The sequence below is a fragment of the Arvicola amphibius genome, chromosome 2 (genome assembly GCF_903992535.2).
Source record: "Arvicola amphibius chromosome 2, mArvAmp1.2, whole genome shotgun sequence".
In the NCBI taxonomy this organism is placed as follows: domain Eukaryota; kingdom Metazoa; phylum Chordata; class Mammalia; order Rodentia; family Cricetidae; genus Arvicola; species Arvicola amphibius.
In genome coordinates this window covers 184,022,535-184,042,137 of record NC_052048.2, presented here as the reverse complement: position 1 = coordinate 184,042,137, position 19,603 = coordinate 184,022,535, and the positions used below count along the sequence as shown (strand labels likewise).

Genomic DNA, 19,603 nt, shown 5'->3' with positions numbered 1-19,603 from the left:
ATCTAACTCAACCGGATGGGTTCAGCTGCTGCATGCTTTTTCTCTGGCTCTGGTCTCTTTCTCAAGTTTACAGGCTAAGAGCATTTTTGTTTAAAGTTAGGGTTCATCAGTGAGAACTCAGGACCACTGGCTGGAGATGTGAAATCACTCCACACCAATGCGCGTTATCTAGTGAGATGCTTTCAGGAGACGAGGACTAAACTAAAACAGATTGCTTTGTTTTATAGTCTCAATGTCTACCGCTATTGGTTGTTTTGGGTTTCAAGTAATTCTCTTTAACCTGATGTCAATCACTAACATAATGTGCTTTTTTTTTTTTAAATGGCAGATTAATTTCAGATGTAAGCCAACATTTCGGGAAGGAGGCTCCAGATCACCAAGAGAAGTGAGTTTTATGAGTTGTTTCAAAAATCACCTTGAGTTCTAGTGGGTATAAAGAACTCCCAGGTGTTCACCCAGGGCTGACAAATTAGTTCTCCCTCCTTCCGTTATACAGTAGTTTCTTCTTCATATGCCAATAAGCACAAGGACTCTACAAGTCCCTTCAGCACACTGCACTGCATCCTGCCAGTGGGGTCTGTTTAGGAGCCAAGGTCTTAATGAACGAAGCAGAAAAGTGGGGATGGGGGAATGGAGGAACTCAAGGGATAAGAAAACAAAATCCTGTCCTTGTCTTCTGGCCGATTTCTCTTTGGGGATGGGTCTAAGCTATTCTGGGAGGAAGGGACAGCACAGTTACTGGTTGCCCGTGTTCATGCTGCAGTCGGGCTGCTCTTAGAGCCAGCCTGAATGCTGTGTGACTCAGGACAGCTTACCTATTCTGCTTCTACCGCTCCCTTTACCTGTGAAAGCAGCACACACATCTGTCACAGGGAGGGAGTTAGGTTTGGGGCTCAGGACATCTCCTTGTGCTCAGGTCGTGGAGAGCAGTTTGTTTGATGACAGGATTGTGAGGGGAGGAGAGAGCCTGGACATAGGATTGCTTCTTCTGCCTTTGTGTGGAGGAGGCAGCTACTGCAGTTCAGAGGAAGTGAGAGGAGTGTGTGTGTGTGTGTGTGTGTGTGTCCCTGTATTATTCTAGACACTCTAGACCCAAACTCCAAATAGTACTCTCTAATCCACAAAGCAAACACTTTCAGGTTCCAGAACCCTCCCTCCTTAGCAGGCAGTGCTGTGTGTCCCCGTGCTGCCCACACTCTCCCAATCACTGCTGGCTTCTATTTTCTCTTTAAGAATAAGAATTCTTGGTAAGTGTGCTTCCTCCCGTCTGTTTGCATTCCCGGTGAGACGAGTTTCAGTTCCACTTAGAGATTCACCCCTTGGAAACCTTCCCAGCCAATGTACTCCTCAAATCAGCCCCGTGTAACCGCGAGAGAGGGAGGGCCAATCGGTCAAATGAAGGACTTCCTGGAAGACGTGACACCGGCTGATTCTCTCAGGAGCTATCTAGGGCAAGGGGTAGAACGCGATAGACACAGAGTGGCAGACTTCTAGAAGAAAGCCCAGCAGCACACAAGCACAGACGAGAGACGTTAGTAAGGTGTGTGATGTGGGAGTGAGAGCCAGACTAGGACAGTCCCGGAAGTCAGGCTAGCAGTCGCCAGGGGTGCAGAAGTAGGCGTTACTCTCCTTAAACAGACTGCAATGTGAAGGAGACATCACATCGTTAAGGGGTGACACGCTTGGGGACATAGAGACAATCTCAGTAGCTCCTGCCGTAGACTGGTTAAGAAATGATTGCATCTGAACTAAGAGAAACATGGTGTGGTGAGATGAATCTAAAGAAGACAAATTGGCAGAATTTAGTAAAGGATGGGTTTTTTGGATATGAAGGCAGTGGTCCTTAGAATAAGTCAAGCTTCCCTTGGAAGAAGAAGACTGGAGGACGAGGCTGGGCTGAGGATGCCCTGGAGAACTGATGGGCTTACTTGTAGAAGTATCAGGATTGCAGCGTCCCCTTCTGCCCCCAGATGGATTTGCCCGGTGCGGATCTGTGTGGGTGCATTTGTAAAAAGAACAATAAGGTATCTGTGAATGGTCAACACAGACAGAGACTCTTTGTACTGTGAAACTAGAAACATTCGTAGAGTAGGGCAGAGCATGAGTGAGCACACAGAGGATCACAGCCATTTGAAACACAGTGAAGAAAGAAAGACATTGTGTAGGCCAGACGAGGTGGGGAACGCTTGTGGTGTCAGATATCCCACAGGCAGAGGCAGGAGGATTCCTTGCATCTGGGAGTTTGAGGCTAGATTGAACAATAGGTAAGATGATGTCTCAAAAAAGAAAAGAAAAAAGGAAAATGGTAAAAGAAGAATAATGTTTCTTTTGATTAAAACAAGAAGACTGAGAGACAGCAGGGTGAGAGAGGAGGTGGTAGGGGTGGGGAAAGGAAGCTTTAGCCCTCTCATGGGTTGGTTTCTCCCGCTGTTTGGCTGCAAGAGGTGAGGGGAGTGTGGAAGGGGGGGGGGGTGGCCTGCTGTCGGTGCTGTCCTGAGCTGCGGTGCTGCTGGGAGCTCACCCAGGGGCTGCTGGGAGCTCACCCAGGGGCTGCTGGGAGCTCACCCAGGGGCTGCTGGGAACTCACCCAGGGGCTGCTCAAAGGAAGACACTTTTCTTCTGAAAGTCACCGGGGCGTTTTTTGTGTTCCTAAGCTGGAGGGACTGAATTTCCGACGTACGAGCGTATACGCTTGCCACTGGTTCCCGCCCTTCTCTTTCGGTCTTTCCCTTGTCCCCTCTCTCAGTTATGATCCTATGTAAAATGTCTCCTTTGCAAGTCTCAAAAATTGTTTTCGTTGGCTGTAATATTTCTTTTCTCCCAAACTCGGCCTTCTCTGAAAGCCTTGCCAAGGACTGGATCTCCCTTCCTTCCTCACCTTTCACCTTCCACTGCCAGACCTAGAATATTCCCAGCAGCAAAGTGCGCTGGACTAGTTTCCAGCTGAAATTCACAAAGGAAAACGCTAGCATTCCTTACCTCCCAACTGTGCCGTAGCTGCCGCTCTGATGTTCAGTTCTGTGCTCTAGGCCAAGCTTCCAGGAACCGTTACCCGTCTGGGTTATTTTTAGTATGTCATCTTCTGGCATGTTAACCTGCTGTTGTCTAGTTTACTCAGGCCACTTTCTGAAACTCTGTCTGTCACTGTTGCTAATGGTCATACCAAATCCGATATTTTTCTGTCCTTATCCAGTCTTTCAGAAGTACTCAAAACATCCACACGATCCCTTCTTCTTGACTCCCAGAGGTGCCCTTTCATCTCTTTTGGACTCCCCGCTTCCTTGGCCATCCCTGTCTGCTTTCAGTGCCCCTTGCTCAGCCTCTGCATCTCTGCGGGGCCCCCTGGGTTTAGTACTTATCTGTGTTCTCCAGCCTCTGCCCACTGTCACCAGGAGAGCTGACAGCTCCTACCTTTACGCTTATTTCCAGTTTCCATTCTTGAGATTCCATTTAACATGTCCATTTGCTATATCATGGTCGTCTGAGATACAATAGGTCAAAACCCAAACTATTATCATGACCATAAAACTTTTTTTCTGCAATCTATTTTCACCTTATAAAATGAGCTGTCCATTTGCAGACACTGGGGGAGTGTCATATTGATTCTCCGCTACTTTCAACCTCAAATTCATTTGTTAGTTCAGTCAGTTTTATTTATAAACATATTTCAAATCCGTCCTTTTACCTGTGTGTCTGCTGTCAGCTACTTTGACTAAGGAATGAATATTTCCCGCTCTGACCACCGTGGTAGATTTTCTATGATTTTCTGGTTACTTCCTCCAACTTGCCCATGATTTAAGGACCATGGTTGTTTCTTTACTGGTAATCAGACCAGGACATTTCCCACTGATTTTTTTCTTTTGAAAGACCTGTGTGATCTGACCTTGCCTGTGTGTCATCCCTTTCTAGCTGCCAAATAGACATTCTCTAAGTTCCAGAGGCATGGGACAGGTATTCCTCTCTTAGATACTTATGTTTTTCCATAGCAATATTCCAGATCTTTATCTTTTCAGTTCAAACATCAGATCCTCAGAGGATGTCCTAGCCAGTCCTGGCTGCTATTACCAAATACCATTAAGTATTTCATTATCAGTAAAGAGGCATATATATATATATATATATATATATATATAAAATTTTTGGAGAATCTAAAATCAGAGTGCCGGCATGGTGTGGTGTTGGTGAGAACACTTTTGCAGGGTTCAGACTACTGCCTTTCTGTGTCCTTGCATGGAAGAAAGAAAGAAAGCAAAGGTTCCCCGGGGTCCCTCTTATAAGGCACTAATCCTACTGATGAGGGCTCCATCCTCCTGATCCAAGTATGTTACTAAGGTCTCCTTTCCTGGCAGTGATATCTGGGTTTAGAATAACATCATATGAATATTTTGGGGTAACCCATCAGCCCATTGTAGAGCTCTTCACTGTTGACCCCTGTGAAGAGTAAGCTTACTTATTTTTGCTAAATACCTTCTCTTGTTCATTCCGGTTATGTTGTATACCACAATTATTTATGAACATTGCCACTGGATTTTCTGATAGTGTCTCTCTCCATTAGTGTAAACCTTAGGGATTATGCATGGAGTTTGTCCCAAAATAATTGTGCCAGGACATAGATGGGCCAAATGATCAATGCGTATCTGCTGCCTAGATGCATTTGTAAGAAGGTCCGTTCCTTGCAGAATTAATCAGAACCTCATTTCTAAGTCAGCGGTTTATGAAGGGCTTCTGGGGATGAAGATTGTGACCATGACTCACTCAAGTTACTTAATTAAGGGACTGGAAGTCGATCATTTAATGTAAATGAAAGAATATTCCTGTTAGAATTAGTTTGGCCTGGGCTCAAATCCACATCCACTGTTTTCTTACTAACTGGTAAGAGTCTGGAGACTCAAGACTGCTGGTCACCGAGTTCTATCTTTGTAAGGCAGTTTCTGAGTGAGTATTTTTGGACTCCTATTTTGTGCCCTTTTTTTTGTTTTTTTCGAGACAGGGTTTCCCTGTAGTTTCTAGAGTCTGTCCTGGAACTTGGTCTTGTAGACCAGGCTGGCCTCGAACTCAGAGATCCGCCTGCCTCTGCCTCCCGAGTACTGGGATTAAAGGTGTGCGCCACCACCGCCCGGCTTATTTTGTGCCTTTTTGGATTGGTTTTCTTACTCATGATCGCTGGATTGGATTATGATTTCTATTTTTTTCAAGTATTCAGTGAATATTTTTAATTGAATTGGGTGTTTAAAAGTAACTGAACAATTATATATTTTTGCTCCCAATACTGAATATAAGCCTTGAAATAATGTATCATTGATGCTTTAACACCCATAAGTAATAGTTTTTTTCTTGCCCAGTACTTGAAGTGGTATATAAATAATTCAGAAACTATGATGGACAATAAAAAGATTATGTTTTAGAAGCCTTTGTTGGCCTTCTTAACAACAATATATCAACAATCAGATATACAGTATAAGGATCTCAAATCTAATATCAGCTTACCAATGTGAGATATATGAATTATGGTCAAAAGAACACAATGTGAAACATTTAATTTCAGCCAAACAATTCAGGAGCTCTGAATAATCATTCAAAGAAAAGAGTGTGAAGAATCTGATTTCAGTCTAATAATTTAGGAGATATGAATGACAGTCAGAAGAAAATGGCATGAAAATTGAAAGTCCTTGGGCAAAAAAAAGTTTAGAAGCAATAGTGATTTGATGGCAATGGCTTTTCTTTTCCTTACTGAGGAAGCTGGTTGATGGTCCTCCTTCTCCCTAGTGGTAACCACATGGTTTAATTGTCAGATAAATAAGGTTGAGGATTCTATTCAGTTCAGTAAACATTTACTGAGTATTTACTTAGTTGCAGAATAAGTTTATATTAGGCCTAAGGAGAGCTCTCCGCAGAAGGATGTGTGGCTTCTCAAATCATACAACTAAAGATTTCAGGAACTTGGTCACCTTCCCCTGCAACAACAATTGTTTAATCAGTTACTTTATCTGTGCTCTCACTTCTTCAGTTCCCATCTACTCTTTGGAAGGGGAATCTTAGCGGTGTCTAATGGCAGAGTCACATGAAGTCACATAAATATTTCCCATAGAGTTGCAATGTTTTATATCACAAATGGACTCAACTTCAGGGTGCCATAAGCCTGCTTGCCAAATGGTCTACGCTGTGGTACAAATGATCGAGTCAGCCCCCTCATTTCTAAGTCACTGCTGATTTGTGGGAATTATTGGCTTAATCCTTTGAATGGAGCTGTCATTAGCTAACTGATCCCATGAGTCAGCTGTGATTTCTCATAGATAATTGCATCTAATCCTCCCAACATTTCTCTCCTTAAATTGATAGTCACTGAGTGATTTGTAATCTTACCAAGTAGAGAATTTCTCTGAACATTAGTGATGGTGTTCGTTTTCCTTCAGTTTTTGCTAAGATAACAGCTATTATATTAATTGTTTCATATGCTTTTTAATTATTATTTGACATTTTTAGATATTCAACACTTTGACTTCTGACTGTCATTGCAATTGTTTATTGGAGTGTCATGAGGAAGTAGTGGATCTAATCTTTCAGAGAAAAGAGGCAGAGACCCAGGGGGAGGAGAACCTGCTCTCAGCCAGGGAGAGTAGTAATTTTGGTTTTATGTTTACATTTTAAGTGACCTCTCTGTATGTAAGTAAAACCAGATCTTCAGCAGGGAGCGCTCTACAATATTGTAAGTTGGGGCATACTGAAGTTAGCAGAGACTCCTGTACTTCCCAGTCCTTATTCATAAAGAGGTACTGATCTCTAAAAGAGGCCCAGGGTTCAGCATCAATGTCACCTGCGAAGTGAGCAGCTAGGTGCTCCAGGACCTATGTCCCCAGTCAGTGTAGGTTTTTCACTGAACTGATGGGATAAGCACCAGCAACTCTGCACGTTCTTGCAGTTACAGTCTTGGAAACCACAGACAGCCATTGTCCATGTGGGTGCTGACGCTTACACAGGCATCTGGTATCACCTGTGCCAGCCCAGTCCTCCAAACTTCTTCAGGGAGAATCGTTAAGATCGTTCCAGTAACCTGAGGATCTCTCATTGGAAGAGGATCGTGATACTAGATAACTTAGGCAATTACATTCTAATTGCTTGCCAATGAGGAGGTAGACATGTTCCCAGAACTGAAAGATGTGTGGCAGCAACCGCTGTAACAGCAGAAGAGGAGGCAGGAGATGTGAGGACACTAAACTACAATTATTGACCCAAATTAAGACATTTCAGTATTTAACAAAAGCTCTGGAACTTTTATGATGCCTTCCTACTAAGAAGTATCTCTACCCATTATCATTCTCATGAAGATTAAAATAATTACTATATATAAAATATTGTTAAAAGTGTAAAGGACTACTTAGTAAGGATTGGCTATTCTTATTAACTTTTTTTCTGACAACAATGGAAAATTGAGTTTTATTTTACTGAATGGCAGCAGTAGAAAAAGCATGATGAAAATTACACTGATTCCTGGAATCATCTTACTATCATCAAAACACCATTGTCCCTCCGGTGACCATATTTTGCTTTATTTTAAATTGATTTGACATTATTAAGAGAAATTGAAGTGATATCTTAGTATTAAAAGTACTAATACTTGCTGGAGGTCTTGCCTAGAATTTCAGGTCTTGACACAAGCAACCAGCCTTCCTCCTTCCATTTCTCCTCTGTTCCTCTTCCCTCCTCCTCCTCTTCCTCCTCCTCCTCCTCTTCCTCCTCCTCCTCCTCCTCCTCCTCCTCTTTTCCTTCTCCTTCTTCTTCCTCTTCCTCCTCCTCTTCTTTTTCTATTTCCTCCCTCCCTCTTTCCCTCCTTCCCTCTCTTTTTCCATCTCTCCCTCCCTCCTTTCCATTCACAGTGATCTATTTTCTCCCATCCAAGTATTAACCAGCCCCATCTCCGCTTAGCTTCCTCTACTAGGTATGTTCGAGGTGGTGTGGCTCTAGACAGATCTGCTTTCTTTGTCTGTCTCCATGTAGAACAGTGTCTATGCTATGTAATAGGCAATCTGCTGGCAACATATGTTAATGGTACTGTTAAATGGAGAATATGGTTTGTGGCTGAATTCTATGAGGCGTGCTAGCATCAGGCAAAGTGTGTTTATCTAGGAAAGGACAGGAGTCAGAGGGAAGGAAGCACTTTATGTTGTTGGTGTAAGAGGAATGAGGGATGCTAAGACTTCTCTCCATCCTTAGTCTGTAGATGACATGCCCTCTTGTGGTGCATTCTAGCAGCCAGAGGAGACTGAGTTGCTTGGGTCTACCCCAGTGATGATCATCACTTGGGAAGGAAGACTTTCCTACAGTCGATGACAAGAATCAACCTTGAACGCCAGTCTAGTTCAAGGTGACTAAGGATGGTACCTGAGCAATTGTCATCCACATGCCAACCTTCTTGTCTTCAGCTTTTCTTTTCTTTGATGTTTCTCTTCTTTCACTTTATCTAGTTTCTCAAATCAATGTCCCACATCAGGAAATGTTCCTGAGAATATGATCCTTTCAGTTCCTTGTAGCTAGAAGGTTTAGTATAGTGTGGCACATCCCGCCCTTTGAAGTATTGTGTGTGCATTGTTCAGTTGAATTGGAGATTATCCCATCAGCTTCTCCCCCTTCAGACTCTCCCCACTCTTTGCGTTTTTCTTTTATGAGCCACAGCCACCTCACAGCTGAAGATCCTTCACCCATTCACAAATCTGTGTGGGTTTTACTCATAGGACAGTGCAGTGAGTGCCATCTGCTGTGCCCTGGGCCCTGGAAAGACGAGGCTGGAGGAGGGGGTTGGTGGAACGCACAGTGCGGAAGATTATCACAAGTGGAGAAGGAGCTTCCTTTATTCCGAGTGTGCTCACATTTGTTGTTGCACGAATCCCACCTTACAAGTGTTTGCTTTTGTGCTTCTATGGGTTTGGACTGCAGCTTTTAGAAGTCTACAGTCCAGAACATCAAACAATGAATACTGAGGGCTGCAAATTAAAACTTACTCATTTCTCTTTGCTTTCTTGCAGAACTTTGTGCGTCATCACTGGGTTCACAGGCGGCGGCAGGATGGAAAATGTAAGCAGTGTGGTAAGGTAAGGGCCCAGCCACCCACGGCCACTGCAGCAGGTTCCTCAGGCCTTGGCAAGCTCCCGAGGTAGATGGGTCCCATCTCTAAATGTGATGTTTCCTGTATTGTTTTTATTTCTGGTAGTCCCTCTTTCTCCCTTTTGGTTCATCTAGAAGTCTCTATAATCAATGACAATGTAAATAAAAGAAAATGATTTTTTTCTTCCAGAGAGATGGCTACATTGGTGCAAGGACCTGTTGAAAAAGGAAGTTTTCCTGTTTTGTTAAAGTCCTTTATGAGGGTTACTGACCCCTCCTTTTTAATTGATCAGCAATATCAAAAAATAAAATAAAAAAGAGGGCAGTTGAACTGATATACAAGTGGGGACGTATATATCATGTTACATGCCATTGTGCGGAACTGTCTACAATACCACACGGTCTGAAGGTAGAAACATGTTGCTTTCCTGAGACACTATCCAGTCTCTGGTAAAAAGATGTTTTCTTTTCCGGTGTTTCTGTTCACCCCTCTACATTCAGGGATGCTCAGGAGAGTGAGGTGGGGAAGGATGGTGGGCAGTATGACCAAGGCCATAAAACGCTGTACATTTTCCATCGTGCTGACCTCGACTTATTTGAGACGTAGCTTTTCCCAATATACAAAGACAGACTTACTTACAGTTGCCCTGGTCAGCTGGGAGGATGAAAGTGTAGCACTCAGCATGGGTTCTCCTGGAAGCAGATGACTTCTGCTTTTGCAGAGAGCAATGTAATTTGAGAGATCAGGGAAAGGATGTGGAAGAGGAGGCTGAGGGCAGAGGAGCTAGTTTTGGAGTCCAGGAAGTGATTGTGGTGATGGCCCCATGAATGCTTCCCCTTCTCTGGAAAAACACCATCCTGGAGAACTCTGTACCTCACACCAGTCAGCAGTTCAGGCCATAATAGAGCTGGAAGAATTTCATTAAATTAGAACCCATAAACACAATGGCTTTTGTGAGGAATATTCCCTGGAGCCATATTGCACCGTCTTTGTAGCCTCCTTTTATGGTGGCTTAGTCAGCTAGTGTGGAAGTGCTACTGGACTCTCTGTACCCTATGATGCTGTGGCCTTGCCTCCTTCCCTGGCCCGGGTTCTTCAGCAGCATCCACAAGTGCTTACAGTTTGCTGAACACCACGGGTATCAGTGGACACGTCCTGGCTCATCACACAAAGTTCCCATAAACACAGTGCTCTTGTGTTCGTATCCTGCATTTATAGTCCTGTTGTCTATAAAGTCTTAGACTCACACAGTTATGAGATGGATGCTTTTAGTGATGTGTTTCCTTGTTGGGTAATAGATAGCCCTCACTGGATCCCAGCTTCTTTCTCAGACTGGAGGCAAGTTAATGACTCTGCTTCCATTTACAGAGGAAGGGACTGCAAAGTCATGTCAAGTCCAGGTCTTTATGTAACTTCTATTAGTACTATTGTTAACTGTTACACTTGCTTAGATTCTAAACCCTACTCAACCTCTCCCTTATACACAGGTGGACACACACACACATGCACACACACACACACACACACACACACACACACGTGTGTGCATGTGATGGATAGGTAGGTAGGTAGGTAGATAGATAGATAGATAGATAGATAGATGATAGATAGATAGATAGATAGATAGATAGATAGATAGATAGATAGAGAGGCAGATAGAGAGAGGGAGGGAACCAGATATAGAGACAGGGAGAGGGAGAGACAGAAAGGAGGAAGAGCACTCAGAGGAGAGCAGAAGAGGGAGGGTATCCTCCGTAATTTTGCCACTTAAAAAATAAACACTTCACTTAGGAAAACTTCTTTATGTATATATAACTTTGAGTGTGGTTTTCGGTGGTTTGTAAACTTTGGGGATTTTTAAGGAATGCTAGTGACTTCTCGATGGTTTCAATGTCTACTTTTTAACTCAACAATAAGATAAATAATGGGAGCAGTGCTCTCTTGAGGCTTGAATGTGCATTCGGCTCTGTACGTATGGCTGTTAGTGGCTATCTCATGAGAGAGCCTCTGATGCAAAATTGCATAATTCTTCAACAGGAGCTGAACCCCAGTCTACCGAGTGTGCAACCATTGTGCACAGTTTTACATTGTCGCTCGTAGTTCTTGTCATCAAAGAGGCAGAGCCAGGTCAGAAGAGAGATGAGACACTGGCACTTACGTCATTCAGTCTGATGAGGGTTTGATATATAAAGAAAATATTTAAAATGGTGTAGTGGGGAAACCACGAGAGATGATGAGGATCACTAAGATGTCCACTGATAGAGGACCCAAAGAGACCAGAGCCTGTGAAGATCACACCATTCACCAGCTGAGACGTCCTGCCTGCTAGGGGCATACATATCCCCATTTGTTTCCAGTCAATAATGGCCAAAGCCAATTTAAAGTAGAGCCCAAGGCAGTCCATAAATGCCAATTTTGTTCTATGGGCTATAGAGTTTGCCATCTATGGTTAAAGCCAGGATACAGGCTTTAGCCTGCCTGTAAGTAATTATTCTTCACCATATCCATTGTGTTCATTCAACCCTGATGCACTCAGTAATTAGTTGTCTAAAGTTCTTTAGAATGTCAAAAGACAGAGGAAAAATATAATAATGATTATAATTACCTTCTATTCTTTCAGGCTTTTAAACCTACTCACTGGCCAGTGTAACTATAGAGACAAGCTTCTCCATCACAGTCTGAAAACATATCTTTCATCTCTTTATTCGAGAATATAAAAACATTGCAAAACAAAACAGCTGCTTTTTAAATTTTTTAAGTCAATATTTCAGATATTTATCAAGTATTAAGCACACTTCATAGCATTTAAAAAGTATTATTTCTATTTTATGTGTATAGGTGGTTTGCCTGTGCATCTGTCTGTGCACCACATGCGTGAAGTGCCTACTCACAGAAGAGGGTGTCATATTCCCTGGAAGTGGAGTTACAGACCACTGTTACCTCCCAATGTGGGTGCTGGGTACTGGGCCCACTGAGCCATCTCGTCAGCCCCCAGACATCAAATCTTAAAAGCAGTTTTTTATACCATAATACTTAGTCAAACTTGGGTCTGGAGCTCTGGTGCTTTTCAGTTCCCTAACTAGACAGGACACAACAGTATGAATTATTTGTTCGTGGAAGACATACTTTGACATGTATGCATTTCAGGTAGTTAGGTATCTATAATAGGAAAACGTGAAAAGTACTCTTTGATTGTAATGGATATTGTTTAAAAACTAATTTAAGATGATTCTAAGCAGTAGTGTGTAAAATATACACTTCAAGTACACACAATAGCTTTTGTAATGGGTAAATGAGAAGGAAATTGAAAACATTCTGTGGATAGTACAGTGAAAGGGATTCTAGGCTGAGAAATCATGGCAAGTATTCTCCTGGAATATTGAGGGGATACCCCATTAAACAAACGGAAGACCCATACTTCAGTGATCTGGAAATGTGTGTGCACCAGAATCAGCTTTCCACACACTCTGCTGGGTTTGGGATGAGGAGTGGAAGGAAGTGTATGGGTGAGTCTGTGTGCACTGGTTAGGCAGATTTTGTTGTTTGCCTGCCTGTGTGTTTGTCTCGCTGTAACAGAAGTGGCTTTTCAGCGCTAACGTCATGGAAGCAGGGGCAAGGGCATAAGAGCTGTCTGAGCTCTCCGCGTGGCCCCTGCCAGGAAAACTGCGAGAAGCCTGGCTCTTCTGTCTGTAGTTGAGAGCAAGCGATGATGGAGACTCATCATTTCACTCTTCCCTGCATTAGCTGCAGCACAGAGGTGGTTTCAGGGCGTCCTCCTTGCCATCTGGTTATTTCACTTGGTGTAATCTCATTTGGGCTCATGCAGGGAGGAGGAGCTGGATGGCGTAGTCAAAGGGTACAAAGTTTCAGTCATGTAAAACCATATCTACTGTGTAGTACGGTGCCTAGAGTCAGCAGTGTTGTGTTGGCTACACGGTATTTTGCTAAGAGGGTTGGTCCGATGTAAACTAACTTACTTCTTCCCTCTCTCTCACTCTTCTTGTTTTTTTTTTTCCCTTGGCTTTTGTGGTGATTGGAATCGAACCCAGGCTTTCAGGATGTCTAGGGGACCATTGCACCACTAAGCTATGCCCCCAGCCTTTATGTAAGCTTTCTTATTTCTGAAAATAAAGCAGGTGGGAGAAAGCTTTAGGAGGCTATGAGTATGTTGCTGGCACAGTGTGTGGATCTGGTTTCACAGGTATATGCTTATCTCCAAACTCCTCAAGTTGTGTATTTAAAATCTACAGCCATTTGTCTTTTATTTGCATCACAAAGGTATTACAAATCAGGAGACAAGATGCTCAGGGTTTGGCTGCAGGCCCCAGGTGGATGTATCCTTTGGCTTTACTCTGCAGAGCCATTTGATGGTTGCTACTCTTCCTCTGCCTTTGACCTGTCGTGTACCTATGAAGTAGCAGGATTACCCCAGAATCCTTTGCTCTTTCTTTGGCAGTTGCTCTCTCTCACATTCTCTTCCGGTTGCTACCACTGGGCTGTATGTGAACTCACTATACATGGGACACTATACAAAAACGCAGGGTGGAGCCAGAATGGAAACTCCTCATGTCCCAGCCAGTATTAGCTTCCCTCCTGCTATGGCTCTTCTACCCCTGTGGTCAGCAGGCACAAACATGGTGCATGTGCGTGCACACAGGCAAACACTGTTATGCGTGAAATAAAAAGATATAAAAACGTAAAAAAAAACCCAACACGTGTTGGGACTCAATGAATTGGGGCTTGCTTAGCATACATGAAGACCTGGGTTCTATCCCAGTACTAGAAAAGGAAAGAGTATTGTGAACTATGATAAGAAATCATATATGAGATAAATTAACTTGTTGAGGGGAACTTCCCTCATGTATTTTTAAACCAGTCTCTACAGCAGTAAAGCTATTGCTTAATTTTCCTATCCTGATAGAGACATGTGCACCGAGTAGCTAACTGAGAATCAGGAGTCCACGTGCTTTCTATAAATGGAGCTTCGGGGAAAACAACTTCAAACACATACCCGGATTTTCTAAAACAAGTTAGATGAGTCTAAATGTATGTCCAAGTGGGTTAGGATGTTGTCCAGGAAATATTGATCAATTACTCTGGTAAAAGTCCAGGGTGTAGGTCTAGTGATTCCGAATTATGAATCAGTTTCTGTTGGCTAGAGGCAACTGCAGTAAGGCAGCAATTAATTAATATTAATTAATTAATATGGACTAGTCCAGTGCTGGTGAAGAAGCCGCTGTAGCTGTACCCCACTCTTAATTAGCCCTTCTAGTGTAGATGGCATCCCTGGTATGTGTCTGGGAAACAGGGCCCTTTCCCTTGGGTGGTTTGACCCCCAGGTCTTGTCTTCTGTCATTTTTTGTTTATCATGAAAAATGTTCTGGGTTACACAGGACTCCCTGGGTATCAGGTGTAGTCTTCAGGTCTCCATTGTTAAATAACAATTGCGTTCCTCCCAAGAAGGAAGTTCAATTACTCTCCACCATGTGGTGATTCCTCTCTGTGCCTGCTGGCCTCTTGTTCCTGAATAAATAGAGGCACTGCTAATTCAAGGTTTGAGCTCTTCCAGTTATGTTCCATGGTGGAGATATTCTCTGTGTGACCTCAGATTCTCAGAACCCAGGTTAGGAGTGTGAGAACCACAGGTTTCCCAAGTGGGACAGTGGGACTAGGTGTCTGCAGGGCAGTGCTGCTGCTGCTTCTTAGTTTCTGCAAGAGGCACAGCTCTGCGCAGAGGCTGGGATTTTGTGAGCATGGCGCTCGTAGGATGTCCTTTCAAAGTTCAACCTCTATTACATTTATTTTCCAAAGCCCACTGTGTCTCTGTCAATTGAGGGACTTATGGCTTGGGTGTAACATGTCAGGGCCAGTGTAGCTCATGGTCACATTCTCTCTCTGAACGGGTACCATGTTGTGACGGTCTTGTACAGGCATGCCCAATACTGGAAGGGTGTTGATTCCCATCAAGGTGAGCTGCTGCCCTGCTAGCAAAGACCTCAGTGTCTTTGTTTCCCTTCTAAGGAACTGGCTGTTCAGTTTGAGAGATGACGCCACTGGCAGGTGACATTCAGCAGTGACGGTAGCTAGCTCATTTTTTTGTGAGAGGAAACCCACACTGTTGGACTAAACATTTCTCGCTGCTACATCAGAACCAAATGGTGCCAGGAATAGCGGGCTGTGACACTAACAGTTATATCTGCATTTTCAGTTCTTACAGGGTGAGGTCTCTCTGGTGGCCATTAACACACAAGACAATGATCTTCACGCTTTTACTGTCGTGTTCATCCACAATACTCTGCTCCAGACCTCTTGCTTTTTTCCTAAGCACCTGAACAACTAGCCAAGCCATTCAATATCACTGTAAGCCCTAATATATCTTAATATCAAACCACTATCTTTTTAGACAACGCTAACAGCCAATTGTTCCACCTGAATTTATGCCCACGATGAAGAGTTCTTCTTACCTATGTCTCTGAATGACTCTGAGCAGATCTTAGCAACCATAATCTACTTTTGTCCTGCACTTACACACCAAGTTGACCCGCCCATGTCCCAAACTCAGAGGCTCTCTCCTTCTCCAGATGGACAGCACAGTACATGTGCATGTGTACACACACACACACACACACACACACACACACACACACACACACACACATATATAGGGAAAGACCTATAACAAGAGATGATACAGGACTTCTGAGACATGCCTTAGTGAATTCTTGGTCCTGCTTATGCTAGAGTCCAGGTAGTTTCACTTAACACAGTCTTTATGATACAACCCAACTCATGACAGCGGTGACTTATGACCAGGTAGTCCTGCACCAGAGCATAACAACACAATACTAGCTGCTTTTGCAAGGTGTGCCGTCCTTTCCTGCAGAGGGCATATGCTTGGTTTGGAGCCCTAGAGTCTGTATTGTAATTTTTCTTATGTCACAAGGATCATTTTCTCCTTCCCTGTGTCCCTCTAAGCACCTGGAGTGGCAGGGCTACTGTTATTTCAGAGAGGACTTGTGGGAAAACGCTTTCCTGGTTTGGATCCCACGGTAAGCTAGGAGCATGGATCCCTCCCCTAAGCGGATCATGAAGTAACTCTCTCTAGCAACTAAAGAAGCGACAAAAGTGCTCTTTGTCGTGGAGAGACGATTTTAGCATGCCTTGGATCCTTGAGCCTCCTTAGGCTGTGTTAGTGGGAGCTTTTGTGACTGTTTGTAGGGCTTGTCTGCCCACCTTCTCTCCCTTTCTAAGACCTTCAGTGGACCTGACATTTCCTGTTCACTCACTTTAACACGATGTCCCCAATACTGCAGAGCAAGTGATAGGCAGAGTGTCTTTTGGTTCAGATACCTGTCACTGCACCTGGGTGACAGCCAAGGGAGCTACAAGCCTAGGAAAACACTGTGAGTGCATAGAGGAACACGTGAGTGCAAATAGTTTAACTTTCTTTTCAGAGAAGAATGGAGAAGAATTTATCGGACGAATCAACAGTCTTATGTCATATACTAAATGCTGAAAGATCCTGAACTTGGTAGCTATAATCACAGCCCGCTGGGTCCGTTCCTGATAGTTCAGAATTTTTCTTCAGTAGCATCTTGTTTTTTGTAGCGAAACTGGTAAATGGAGTGGGAATGTGTAGGGGTGCACGCCTCTGCCTCTACACACACACACACAACTCTCACACAAACACACAGAAGAAAATAAGTAAATGTGAAAAACAATACTGTTGTCATAATTCAAGTTGAAGCCGTCTAACCCCAGTGCTTTGAGAATACATTACTTTTGATTTACGTGTGGCTGGGAGGGCTTCACGAGACTCACTGGGGTGTTGTTGCTATACGAGTCCTTTTACAAGGGGCTGAGAAACAGCACTGGGACCTACCCATTATCAGATGTTAGGTAGAACTGGGGAACAAATGAGCCTTAGTCCTAGATGGACCTCCTTTCCCATCTTCTCCCCCATCCCTTCCATTCCTCTGTCTCTTCTCCCCTCTGCTCTTTTTCTTTTCTTCTCATTTCCTTTTCCTGCTACTACGCCTGCCCCTCTCTCTCCTTCTCTTTCTTTTCTTCCCTTCCTCTCCTGTCTACATGAGAAAACAGAGATGTTGCCTCACTGAGGATAGATGCATTAACGTGAACACTTACCCAATTTCTTTCAAATTATTTGAATATTTCTCTCCTCGGTTTTCACCTACCTACATTACGGCCACAAGTTCTCTTAGTGAGAAACAGTGAAATGTTACTATGGACTTTACTGCAGCCCTAGGGATCCTACCCACACCTTCAGTCCATGGGTTCTATCTTTGACGTTTGTCACGGAAAAGAGCAAAGGATCATGACTCTTTATTGTACCATTTGGCTTCTCCCCATTGTTGTGATCCTGTATCCATGCTTTCATTGACTCTATTGACTGAGACTTTTATCGGAAGTCTTGTAGCTTCTGTGCAAGTTGGGCATATTAACTGGTTATGTTTTCTCTCCAGGCTACACTCCTTTGCAGCACCAGTCCACAAAAGCGTGTCATTGTGCTTTGGTGGCCGAGTGCTGTCACGTTATTCCCTATGGCTTTGATCTTCTAAATGCCAATTCCTATTACACCGCTCACTCTGTGAGGCATTTCTTCCCATCGGGATGAAGCTTCAAGGAGTTCCATTTGGGGTTCTCTTGACGCGACGGCGACTTTCTCAGTGATGCAAATTTAGCTTTGGTCAATGCTGTGCCCTGTGGACCTCTTAGAGACCCTAGTCAACTGGACTTCCCTTTTGTACCCAGTGCAGCTCCCTAGCATGCCAGTTTCTGTGAAATTTCAATTGCCTCTGCCTCTGTCCCTGTAACTCAGCCATCTCTATTGCACATAGCATAGATCACATCTTTGTTCAGGTTCTCCTTCTGGTTTTAGTGTTAGAATTATCTTCTGTGGCTCCTGACAATTCATCTGGTTCAACAATCATGTCTAATATGTATAGTATAACTAGGGCATTAACTTGTTACGGTCACAATTAATGCATTGTGTTATAGAAGAATGTTCCCACCCAGAGAGACTCTATGCACCTTTACATCCCACCCCTGTTTATCTTGCACCCTCCAGGCTTAGGTTCTCTCAATCTCCTGCATATATGCATTAGTGAGATGTGTCACCAGGACTTTGGAGGTACAACCTCTATGATAACTTTAGATACCTTCTACAAGAGGTACATATAGTATATACCTATGTATATACAGTTTATATAGTACAGTCCCCAAACAAAGTCAAAACTTTGATTAGATCTCAGGCGTTTTATGCATCCTACTGCCCTCAGCACAACCTTGTTAAGCCAGGAGGGACAGGGTCGCACTAATTGCAGAGAATTCTAAAAGTCTCTTTCTCTTGAATTATATCAAAATTATCTTTAATTATATATATATGTAAATATATATTGCATATATTATTACAATAGGCATGTTATTATGTAATATCTTATATAATATATGGTTATAAATGTATTTTATTACACATTATATGTATTATATATTATATAATATTATCATAAATATGTAACGTATTATATAACAAACATATATAAACCACTTAAGGTTCACACAAAAATAAATTGTAGTTAGTTCCACTTGTGGAAGCCTATTTTTCTCAACCTGGCAGTTAAGGGCAGAGTACAACCAGTTATTTCTTGCACAACCATACAGATGGCATGCATCTCAGTTCCATGATTCTGTTCAAGCTGTCCTGATTGCTTCATTTGTAACTGTGTTAGCATTGATCCTACCCCACGGCTTAAAATTTAAACTGTTTTAGCCTAAAAAAAAAGTATTACCAAGGTAGGATGATATTTTTACTGGTAAAGGTGTCCCGTATGGGTCGATCAGAGGTAGAAACAAGTTCCCTCGGAGGAACATTATCATAACTGTAGCCAGTTGTACTGATGGGAAAATGCTTCGCAAACCCGGGAAGTCTAGGATGAGGCCAGCATTGAAGTCTTACACAGCGTGGTCTCTATTGAACCAAATGCTCCGTCTGTAGAACGTGTTTCTGTCATGGACTGGGGTGAGGCTTAGTGGCTAAGAGAGCTTGCTGCACACGCGGGAGGCTGTAAGGGCAGATCCCCCCACCCATATAAAGAGCTGAGCGTGACCTCATGCACCGTTACTCCCACACTGGAGCTTAGGCAGCGACACGAGGGCATCTGGAGCTTTCTGGTAAGCCATCGTGGCGGGGGAGCAGGGACACAACAAAATAACAACAACCAAGTGGTGTGCTTCTGGTTCAGTGGGAAATCCTGGCTCGAGGAAACAAGGCAGAGAACAGTAGAGGAAGGCACAGCTTAGTACAATCACATGCATGTGAACACACGTGCACATACACACACACACACCACATGTATACATAAACACATTTACAGACACACTTTTAGTCCTCAAATTAGGATGGCCATAAAAGATTAAATATAAGTATGATAACTAGATAAAAACCTCTCTGTATAATGTTAAATACAAACTGGTAGCCATTCT

General features: G+C 43.3%; 1 protein-coding gene across 4 annotated transcripts in view; it reads left to right on the top strand.

Annotated features, from left to right (window-relative positions):
• Positions 1-19,603, top strand: part of Dgki (diacylglycerol kinase iota) — a 454,067-nt gene that overhangs the window by 186,455 nt on the left and 248,009 nt on the right. For 3 of the 4 annotated variants that reach the window (XM_038320431.2, XM_038320432.2, XM_038320430.1), the window contains exons 5-6: positions 329-385; positions 9,021-9,086. In XM_038320431.2, the coding sequence (XP_038176359.1) occupies positions 329-385; positions 9,021-9,086 (123 nt within the window). Of the gene's footprint in view, positions 1-328; positions 386-9,020; positions 9,087-18,929; positions 19,292-19,603 lie in introns of those variants that run through there. The other variant, XM_038320434.2, reaches the window with a different exon arrangement.